At 36.1% G+C, this 12,052-nt stretch overlaps 1 protein-coding gene across 4 annotated transcripts in view; it reads right to left on the reverse strand.

Moving 5' to 3' along the window:
* LOC127831791 (carbohydrate sulfotransferase 15-like) overlaps positions 1 to 12,052 on the reverse strand; it is a 40,363-nt gene that overhangs the window by 24,310 nt on the left and 4,001 nt on the right. The window contains exons 1-2 of one of the 4 annotated variants that reach the window (XM_052356858.1): positions 10,089 to 10,262; positions 2,792 to 2,926 (exon numbers count right to left, since the gene is read on the reverse strand). In XM_052356858.1, the coding sequence (XP_052212818.1) occupies positions 2,792 to 2,923 (132 nt within the window). In that variant the 5' untranslated portion in view covers positions 2,924 to 2,926; positions 10,089 to 10,262. Of the gene's footprint in view, positions 1 to 2,791; positions 2,927 to 3,978; positions 4,136 to 5,704; positions 5,773 to 10,088; positions 10,263 to 12,052 lie in introns of those variants that run through there. The other 3 variants (XM_052356857.1, XM_052356860.1, XM_052356856.1) reach the window with 3 other exon arrangements.

Raw genomic sequence — 12,052 nt, forward strand, 5'->3', positions numbered from 1 at the left:
AAACCTGAAAATTATAAAGCGTTGCAACGCGAAACGATTGAAGAATTGGGAGAGTTCTGTTGCTTTCGTTGTATTTTGTGACACTACGAAGATTGCTTATATAGAGTATAAAATACAGCTCCCTTTGTATGAGCGCGGATGGCCGAGTGGTCTCTGTGTAAGACTTTTACTCACGGGGTCAGTGGTACGAGCCCAGTTGACATTTTTCTTTCCTTAAGTTTATTCTTGTTTTTAACTTAAGCTTTTAAAAATCCAATGTTTACATGTTTCAATCAAAAGCATTTAATGACAAACTCCAATACATGCCAAAATCTGTAAAAAGGTCCCTTTAATTACATGTGCGCTTTGGTAGGTGTGTTATACGTGTGTTGAACGTGCGGTATGGGTGGGTTTCCTTGGCTGCTTTAACGAGCAACCAGTTGCAATCGTGTCATTGTACATCTAAATGTTTAATAAACAGTTCGCACAGGTATGATGTTGTTGTTTGTAAATCAGATTTTCATTAAAACAGAATGGGAGAAACAAAGTTAATAATATTCAAATAGCGTCGCTTTCACGTGCAGCACGTGACACTACACGTGCAGCACGGGGTTCATATGAGTAAGAGCATCATGGAGGAGTTATTTCAAAGCATCGTTTAAGTTTTGAAAGTATTATGTCATAACCGTGCCTGAAATTTCATGATGATCTATTGAGTCGTTTTTGAAAAATAAAGCACTGTGAAAGTTTTGCGTTAGATTTAAAAATTCGCGCAATGTAGTGCGAGTCAGCGAAGATTAACCCATTTATGCCCAGTGCATGGACTCTCCCATCCTTCTAAGTTGGATCAATTTTTTTCCAAAATTAGGGATGTCTAGTAGATTTATTTCTATATTTAGAATATTTCTTACAGAAACTCCTTTAAGCAAGCAGCGCAGACCCTGATGAGACGCCGCATCATGCGGCGTCTCATCTGGGTCTACGCTGTTTGCCAAGGCCTTTTTCTAGACGCTAGGCTTAAATGGGTTAGTTCACCCACACATGTACAGAAACACACAATTACAACCCATTTGCAGACGTTCGAAATTGTGTCATGGTGGCGTGTTTGGAAGCATATCGATGTGTTTGGCCTGTGTTACGATAGAGTTTTAATCCAATGAAAACGCCAACGAAATCAAACGATTTCTTTAAACATATACAAGTTATTGCACGCACAAAACATTGGCCACTAGTCGGTCTAAAGGATAATATTGTATTTTTCCAAATGAGATGGAGCCGATGCCAAGGATGTTGCGCTAATGACAGGAGGTGGCGCCAATGCACAATTTTAGCTGTTTTAATTTTCGTTACCGAGCTTTCATTTTTTGTGTGGTATTCTAGGTTGAATGTTCGTTTTTTTATGATTATAGTGAAATATAATCGAACAAGTAAAGTTTACATACTTATGAAGAAACATGACTGTATTGCTAAAAGATCGGGATGATTTTGGTCATTGAATATGCTGTAAAACTGGAAAGTAACAGAAGTTTTGTATACAAAAAGTTAATGATTAAAGAACGGCTGTCCTAATTTTTTGGAGGAGTAAGTGAGGACAAACGATATATTTAAGCCTAATTAAGATTCGTTCACCTTTGCCTTGAGTGAATGAAGCATTTGGATAACGAGACAAATCTCGTCGTTTCAAGCAGAAGTAACATGTTTTTATTATTTCGTGAATTATCTTACTGTTTAAACACATTTGTTGTAAAAGAAATATTTTGAGAATGTTGAACATTTTGTAATTGGATTTATTTATTATTACATATTTTGGGTTTATATCGTACAATATGTTTCATTCAGGTTTCCAACGTCTTTATTGAGTTGTTTACTTATATATTAACATTGTATTATTGTTTTTACAGTGTGTATATGTTCTGTTCCGATCTGGGTTTACGTATATACATTGAAAAATAAAAACAAATATGAAAAGGAACATTATCGATCACATGTAAGTCGTGTTCTGATTCATATATCGTGCATTGACGCCTCCTCCTGTCCTTAGAGCCACCGCCTTTGCATTAGCTCCATCTCTTTTGATTTTTTTATATATCTATTATATCCGCAAGAGGCCAATCGGTTTATGCATGTAGCAATTAGTATATATTTAGCGTAATCGTTTGATGGCATAAGCGTATCAATCTGGTGGACATGTTCTCGTTACACAGGCAAAAAACATCAAGTTGCTTTCAAAAACTCCACCATGGCACAACTTAGTAAGGTCCCCACGTTTCCAAATGGATTGTGATTGTAGGTTTCTATTTGTGGATGATTAAATTTAATCGCAATACATGGTCCGATAAAAAAAAACAATGCGGAATATGTTGAAAAAATCTCATATAAAATCTATTCAACCTGAAGAATTATCCTTGAAAATTCAAAACATCCGGTCCCTAGCGCCACCTCGGAAGTAGCATTGGCTTATTTATTACCCCATTTATGCCTAGCGTTCAGCAAAATTGCCTTGGCAAACAGCGTAGACCCAGGTGAGACGCCGCATGATGCGGCGTCGCATCAGATTCTACGCTGTTTGCTTAAAGGAATTTCTGTAAGAAATATTCTAAATATAAAAATAAATATACTAGACATCCCTAATTTTGGAAATAAATTGATCCAATTTAGAAGGATGGGAGAGTCCACTAGGCATAAATGGGTTAATGTATCGCAAAAAAGAGGTGGCGCACGTGATTAACGGCCGTGTTGTAATAATATTCAGGGTTAAGTCCATACGCATTTGATTTTCTGTGATGTAATGCGGGTTTACGTTCATACTCACTCGATTGTCTATAATGTTATGTAGGTGTGAGGCAACTCTTGGAACGAATTGCGTTGCTTTCCACCAAAACCCCAACAAAGTTGCGGAGCCGAAAAGAAGAAGGCACACAAAACTGTAGAATGTTGACTTCATAATCTGAAAGGATAGAGAAAACAGATAATATATGAAAATGTGCTGAATGAAGCCTAAATGACATTACATGTAATTCCTTAAGGGAAAACAACTACCACGGTATATTGCATGGTCGTTTGATCCACATATAAACGGTATCTTATTCTGTCAAAACTACATCTTGCTTTATATCATCTCTAGTTTTCACGAACATCTTGTTTATACATGTAGGTGCATGACAATAGCTAAAATGTGTAGTTATTACATGGAATCATTTTTCTATTTTAGTAACAGTGAACTGAAAACATGCGCTTAAGTGTAACACATTTCAAACATGTGTTACCTAACGTGGTCTAGGCGTGGGTTACCTAACGTGGTCTAGGCGTGGGTTACCTAACGTGGTCTAGGCGTGGGTTACCTAACGTGGTCTAGGCGGGGGGGTGATAATTTCAATATTGGTATCGGGAATCTATGCATTTAGCTTGAATTATATCTCTGCAGCCAGCCCCAAGTACCTTGCTCGCCGACAAAATATAAACCTTCCAATTTGGTTTAGTATGTTGCTACTTTGCGACAGTTATCCACAATGCATAATGCATTGATTAACTGAAAATGGCATTAAAATGGACTGTGTACACATCAAAGAAATAACCCTTTTAATTTTTATTATCAAATTCATGAACAATTTTACCACTAATTTATTCTAGTTCAAATTGGGAACAATGTTCACATATTGATAAACACGGAATTCCGGTATCCGCGTAAATTCTAAAATCACACATACACAATATTAGATTATTCTTACCGGTTAATTCTTTTCGAGGCACACTGTTATATCAAATCGTACTTTTTGTTGTTGTTGTGCATACATATTATTTTTGCCATATAGTAATACATACGTTCATACACGATTCATGTAAAATCGTGCAACATACATAGCAAATCATAAGCACGAACATGTAGGGTGTGTATAGCCATAGAAGTAGTAATCCAAAATTTACATACAAAACATTACATCAAAGAAAACACTGTATATACTTCATAAATTAAAGATTCACACTAATGTTAAATCTTACTTTCTTAATCCATTGAAAAACACGACATAAGACATATGCATATTTAAACTCAAACGCCACACATTATAGTTTGTAATCAATCCAGATAAATGAAGAAGGCGTAACGCTTGAGGAGATATCCAATATGCGGAATAAAAACTTTACGGTTAAATTACACCTCTAGAGACATGACACCATACTTTACCCAAAACCTTAACCTATATTCGGGATTTTCGTAACTAAGAAGTTGTCTCCCATTCGGGGAGGTATCACGAGTATCCCGGGTAAAAAGCGGTCCGTTTAAACTTCTGCTTCTACTACTACTACTACTGCTACACTACTACTACTACTACTACTACTACTACTACTACTACTACTACTACTACTACTACTACTACTACTACTACTACTACTACTACTACTACTACTACTACTACTACTACTACTTCTACTACTTCTACTACTACAACTACCACTGCTTCTATTTCTACTACTACTACTACTACTTCTACTACTACTACTACTACTACTACTACTACTACTACTACTACTACTACTACTACTACTACTACTACTACTACTACTACTACTACTACTACTACTACTACTACTACTACTACTACTACTACTACTACTTCTACTACTACTACTACTACTACTACTACTACTATTATTATTATTATGACTACTACTACTACTACTACTACTACTACTACTACTACTACTACTACTACTACTACTACTACTACTACTACTACTACTACTACTACTACTACTACAACTACTACTACTACTACTACTACTACTACTACTTCTTTGGTGTTACCGCATGTCTATTATAGACAGTCACAGTTTGTTTTACATTATTAGCGCGGTTTTGAGAGAGTTCGGTTTATTCAAGATTTGTATACAAAGAAATAGAAGGAAAAAATACAGGACTGGCCCGACCGTTCGGAATCGGGAGAGTCCGGTTTTCAGAGAGTCCGGTATAAGCAGAGTCTACTGTAGTAGTAGTAGTAGTAGTAGTAGTAGTAGTAGTAGTAGTAGTAGTAGTAGTAGTAGTAGTAGTAGTAGTAGTAGTAGTAGCAGCAGCAGCAGCAGTAGTAGTAGTAGTAGTAGTAGTAGTAGTAGTAGTAGTAGTAGTAGTAGTAGTAGTAGTAGTAGTAGTAGTAGTAGTAGTAGTAGTAGTAGTAGCAGTAGCAGCAGCAGCAGCAGCAGTAGAAGTAGTAGTAGTAGTAGTAGTAGTAGTAGTAGTAGTAGTAGTAGTAGTAGTAGTAGTAGTAGTAGTAGTAGTAGAAGTAGCAGCAGCAGCAGCAGCAGTAGTAGTAGTAGTAGTAGGTGTAGTAGTAGTAGTAGTAGTAGTAGTAGTAGTAGTAGTAGTAGTAGTAGTAGTAGTAGTAGTAGTAGTAGTAGTAGTAGTAGTAGTAGTAGTAGTAGTAGTAGTAGTAGTAGTAGTAGTGGTAGTAGTAGTAGTAGTGGTAGTAGTAGTAGTAGAAGTAGTAGTAGTAGTAGTAGTAGAAATAGAAGTAGTAGTAGTAGTAGTAGTAGTAGTAGTAGTAGTAGTAGAAATAGTAGTAGTAGTAGAAATAGAAGTAGTAGTAGTAGTAGTAAATCAGTAGTCGTTGTAGTAGTATTAAAGTTATTAACGATTGGTTGCAACTGCCATATAATACAATCAAAAGTGAAAATTGTCAAACGTTCTTCAAATAACTTGTTTATATAATAGCAAAAAAATATATGTACTCACAGCGACTCTCGCATGCTTTACTTCCCAATATTTTAAGCAGCTTAACATCGGCTCAAAACGACCGAGGCTATCCGAAAACTAAACAAATACAACGACTGCCTGAATATGTTGAGAGCAAATTTGATGTTGAGATTAATTAAAGGCTTTTTTATCAGACGTCGTAAATTATGTTCGCGTTCACGTTCCTTTCCCGACCAACCTTTTGTTTTGTGCTGATAATGAAGTAAGGTGTAATTCAATTAACAAAGGATAGCTCTCCGGTGCACATTGACTACTGACTAAAATAAACAAAAAATCCTTCCTGTTCAATACTTCATCACAAAAACACGTAAATTATTTTCATGAGTTTGACGTCCTCCTGGCTCTTTAAACTCAAAAATGGATTCCCGAACTTATTAAGTCCTTGTATGAATTAGAAGGCATTATTTGTGTGAAAGTCATTTAATTGTTAAAGAAGTAATATACTTTTCAGTTGATACACTTTTTAAGTCAAAGTTCTGGTGCTATGCCCAGGAAACGGACTTGAGAGCCTAGGCAAAATGGTGTTCAAGTCTTTACACAGGTTTATGTCATAATAGGGGTTTAAGTTATAAGGGTTCAATGCCTAGCATGGATTCCAACGTCTGTTTTGTATAGTGAACAATGGAATGGCAATGTTGAGTCATTCACAAAACGTTTGCCAACTATCTATTTCTTATGTCAATTGTGTGCATAATACTCAATAATGTAGATTGTAAAAGCATATATATTTAATTGTATAATCTGTCAATCAAAGGTATAGAATTATTGTCATTTTGTCTTCACGTTTGATCGGTTCTAATGGACTTCATATGTGTGGCGTTCTGAGAAAACTGGGCATAATGCATGTGCGTAATGTGTCGTCCCTGATTAGCCTGTGCGGACTGCACAGGCTAATCAGGGACGATACTTTCCGCCTAAACAAGATTTTCGGTAAGAAGGGACTTCATTTTAACGAAAAATGTCATAAAAGCGGAAAGTGTCGTCCCTGATGAGCCTGTGCGGACTGCACCGGCTAATCTGGGACGACACTTTACGCAGAAGCATTAAGCCCAGTTTTCTCAGAACGCGGCTCATAAAATAAACGATGACACAATCTCGCTCTGTATTAAGCTACTCACGTTTGTACAGCTTTGCAACATAAAGAATTGTTGGAAACAATTCAATAATGCAAGCTGTTCACCGAATATATTGGTGTTGTTTTTATATCCAGATTTCGTTCAATTATTATAAGCTGCGGAAACATTGATTGCCAATGAAAATGTGAAAATGTTCCGGATTTCGGGAATGCAAACTTACAAATACGCTTTAATTGATCTCACTACTTGTTGGGAATTAACATATAAAAACATTTTTAATTAAGCACTTGAAATAAAAGAAAATACATTTTACCAAAACATATTCCAGAACAAAATATATGTATGAACATTTTTTATTGTATATGCTATGATCAGAATACTAAATGCATACATTTTACCAAAACATATTCCAGAACAAAATTTATGTATGAACATTTTTTATTGTATATGCTATGATCAGAATACTAAATGCATATGAAGAAATAATTATTATATTTAGCGTACAATCACGACACTTGATCACAGTAATTTCAATGCAGCAATTCACTGGTTGGGAATCATTCTCTGCGCTTATATATTTCTATTGTCATTGTGTAAAAACGGGTCATATTTCACTTTGGAACCGACTTCTTATACCTATAATTCTAGATGGCGAGAACAAAGTAATCCACAAACAAGTTTTTCCTGAAAAAAAAGCGGATGGAGTTGTATATACAAGCGAATTTAATTTGCGTATATATGTCATTTTATAGTCGCCTTGTTGTGGCGACAGAAGTGTTGTAATTCGTAGACGTGTATCGATGGTGGTTTATTAACCTAGCATGAATAGGCACTTTTCAGAACGAAAGGTGTATACATTTTTTTTGTATTATGTGTTATTATGAGCAACAGGATCTAATACTCGTATATGATCGCTGTTATTTTATGTCTTTCAACTCGGCCGTAAGTGTGTTTCGGCATGTCATTCAACTCAGCCGTAAGTGTAAGTTTCGGCATGCCTTTCAACAAGGTCGTAAGTGTGAGTTTCGGCATGTCTTTCAACTCGGCCGTAAGTGTGGGTTTGGACACGCCTTTCAACTAGGCCGCAAGTTAAGTTTTGGCATGTCTTTCAACTAGACCGTAAGAGTGAGTTTCGGCATGCCTTTCAATTCGGCCGTAAGTGTGAGTTTCGGCATGCCGTTCAACTAGGCCGCAAGTGTGAGTTTCGGTATGCCTTTCAACTAGGCCGTAAGTGTGAGCATCGGCATGCCATTCAACTAGGCCGTAAGTGTGAGTTTCGGTATGCATTCAACTCGGCCGTAAGTGTGAGTTTCGGCATGCCTTTCAACTAAGCCGCATGTGTAAGTTTCGGTATGCATTCAATTCGGCTGAAGTGTGAGTTTCGGCATGCATTCAACTCGGCCGTAAGTGTGAGTTTCGGTATGACTTTCAACTCGGCCGTAAGTGTGAGTTTCGGTATGCATTCAACTAGGCCGTAAGTGTGAGTTTCGGTATGCATTCAACTAGGCCGTAAGTGTAAGTTTCGGAATGTCTTTAAACAAGGCCGTAAGTGTGAGTTTCGGTATGTCTTTCAACTCGGCCGTAAGTGTGACTTTAGGCATGCCTTTCAATTCGGCCGTAAGTGTGAGTTTCGGCATGACTTTCAACTCGGCCGTAAGTGTGAGTTTCGGCATGCCTTTCAACTAGACCGTTAGTGTGAGTTTCGGCATGCCTTTTAGCTAGGCCTTAAGTGTGAGGTTAGGCATGTCGCTCAACTATGCCGTAAGTGTGAGTTTCGGCATGCCTTTCAACTAGGCCGTAAGAGTGAGTTTCGGCATGGCTTTCAACTAGGCCGTAAGTGTGAGTTTCGGCATGCTTTTCAACTGGTTTAAACCTATATGATTTGTTTTGCCCATTCCAAGGCATTGCCCCCAGGTTGAGTACATTTTATGTTTAATGTAACCATTGCTGTGTATTTAATCCCTTATATTATATAGATTGAATGTCACTGTTTATAACTCACCATCCGAAGGTAACAATAATCCATAAATCCTATACTTAAAATATGAATCTTTTGGAACGTAATACCGGCAAACTAGTTAGAGGTCGCCGTGGTGTAATGGATATGGTGTCCGCCTTGCGACCGGGAGGTCACGGGTTCGATCCCCACCGTGGGAGAGTTCTTTAGATCTCCCCCAAAGACACCAAGTACTGGTTCTAGGCCCAGGAAACGGACTCGAGAGCGTTTATATAAGCCTAAGGCTTTCGACGCAATCGAGCTAAAATAAATAGGTTTAAACTAAACTAAACTAGTTAGAAACGACTCTTAAGTCACAAAGTTAAAGTTTATCTGTAGTGTATCATTTTACTCTATAGAGTGCTTGCCATAAACATGTGCTTTATTGTGGTACATGTTTAAACTGTATAACATGTATGCGGAAGTAGACGAATAAATGATGCTTAAGAACTTCCGATTATAATGAATGTTTGTCACGTTAATACACGTACGAAATACAAACATGTGCATATTTTGATAACGCTCATGAATAATGATGTCAAATGGTCATTATAAACAAATACTAATTAGTTGATATCGTTTTGTCGCGACTTCATTCTAAGTTATTAAAATGTTGCTTCATGTTTAGTTTGAGTGTAAACAGTTTTCATCCCATCTTTACAATATCGTATACATTGAAGTTTACAATGAAATGTTTCCAAGTTACGATGCGCTTTAATGCAAAAACGTTGGGTAACAAATACAAGTGGAATGTGAAAACATTTGGTAACACAAATGTGATCAAATTTTAAAGATTAAAAAAAAAAGTTTTCTTGATTAACTGAAAATGGCATTAAAATGGACTGTGTACACATCAAAGAAATAACCCTTTTAATTTTTATTATCAAATTCATGAACAATTTTACCACACATTTATTCTAGTTCAAGTTGGGAACAATGTTCCATTATTGATAAACACGGAATTCCAGTATCCGCGTAAATTCTAAAATCACACATACACAATATAAAAGTTATTTTTACGGGTTAATTCTTTTCGAGGCACACTGTTATATCAAATCGTACTTTTTGTTGTTGTTGTGCAGACATATTATTTTTGCCATATAGTAATACATACGTTCATACACGATTCATGTAAAATCGTGCAACATACATAGCAAATCATACGCACGAACATGTAGGGTGTGTATAACCATAGAAGTAGTAATTCAAAATTTACATACAAAACATTACATCAAAGAAAACACTGTATATACTTCATAAATTAAAGATTCACATTAATGTTAAATCTTACTTTCTTAATCCATTGAAAAACACGACATAAGACATATGCATATTTAAACTCAAACGCCACACATTATAGTTTGTAATCAATCCAGATAAATGAAGAAGGCGTAACGCTTGAGGAGATATCCAATATGCGGAAAAATGCTTTACGGTTAAATGACACCTCTAGAGACATGACACCATACTTTACCCCAAACCTTAACCTATATTCGGGATTTTCGTAACTAAGAAGTTGTCTCCCATTCGGGGAGGTATCACGAGTATCCCGTGTAAAAAGCGGTCCGTCTAAAATGCGTATATGACTCATATATGTAATACATGTATTATATAAACATTATGTTAACTTATACAACAAAACATATGTGGTGTCGGCGAGGTTATATTGTGTGTGGTGTGTAGCCCTAAAACAATCATCTGGCACTTCGTCATGTTCGCGGATATGAATTTAGAGTTGGAAAAATGATAATGTCTATTAAATTATTATATTTTGAGACAATACTAACATATTTAACACATATTGTGTATTTTTTGTATAAAACATTGAAATAAACATTGCAGAAAAAGTGTCGATATTGCCTGTATTCATCCATATCCGCACTTTTCGGTCATATCCGCGGATATGAGTCATATACGCATTTTAGACGGACCGCTTTTTACCCGGGATACTCGTGATACCTACCTGAATGGGAGACAACTTCTTAGTAACGAAAAGACCGAATTGATAATTATGACTACTCGTCTTTTATATTGTATTCGTCGAATATGTATACACTGATTTTAACTTTTGATTGATTTAACCACAATGCAGGATCACATGACTTTGTTGGGTTCCCAATTTAACGTTAATGGATGTAAACCCACCGGTAAGTGGTGCATTTTTTCGAATAACTTTTTGAAACATTTTTTTGTTAAGAATTTTAACTAGTGCATAAAAGACAAGATTATTATGCTGCTTATGTGAAATACACCAGAATAACTTTATTTAAAAAGAATGTGTTATTGCTAAAAAATGTATCGTGCACTGCACGGTTATGCTGCACGCAACGTAAAATTTTGTAACCGATTTCAGACGTATTCAATGATTTATTCTTATACCTTAAGATATCGGCACAAACTGCAGGAAAAAAACCTGTCTTTATGCACTAAAGATTTTTGCAAAGGTATTTCATTAACTCGAGATATTTGCAAAAATAAAATTCTTAACGGTGTGTTTGCATTCTGTCCAGCCTTTGTGTAAACCCCTGAAAAGTGAAAACCCCATCGATCCTTCACCCTGATTACTTACCCATGTATAATTTATAATGTAAAGCAGCATCGCTTTCTCATTATGTAAGTATATGAAAAGAAGTAGTAGTAGTAGAAGTAGTAGTAGTAGTAGTAGTAGTAGTAGTAATAGTAGTAGTAGCAGTAGTAGAAGTAGTAGTAGTAGTAGTAGTAGTAGTAGTAGTAGAAGTAGTAGTAGTAGTAGTAGTTGTAGTTGTATGAGTAGTGGTAGCAGCAGCAGCAGCAGCAGTAGTAGTAGTAGTAGTAGTAGTAGTAGTAGTAGTAGTAGTAGTAGTAGTAGTAGTAGTAGAAGTAGTAGAAATAGCAGCAGTGGTAGTTGTAGTAGTAGTAGTAGTAGTAGTAGTAGTAGTAATAGTAGTAGTAGTAGTAGTAGTAGTAGTAGTAGTAGTAGTAGTAGTAGAAGTAGTAGTAGTAGTAGTAGTAGTAGTAGAAGTAGTAGTAGTAGTAGTAGAAGTAGTAGTAGTAGTAGTAGTAGTAGTAGTAGTAGTAGACTCTGTAAACCGGACGGTCTGGGGACCGGCCTGATCGTCCGGTTTTCAGAGAGTTCCTCTTTACCAAGAGTATGCGTATTTCCGAAATATACATTGGATGCATTGTGTACAAAATCATATTAGAATAAAACAAACCATATACATTTACATGTACCATGTGATAACTGTACTAATGTAATTTTTATGTTTAAAGCAT

This window comes from Dreissena polymorpha, chromosome 5 (assembly GCF_020536995.1).
Source record: "Dreissena polymorpha isolate Duluth1 chromosome 5, UMN_Dpol_1.0, whole genome shotgun sequence".
In the NCBI taxonomy this organism is placed as follows: domain Eukaryota; kingdom Metazoa; phylum Mollusca; class Bivalvia; order Myida; family Dreissenidae; genus Dreissena; species Dreissena polymorpha.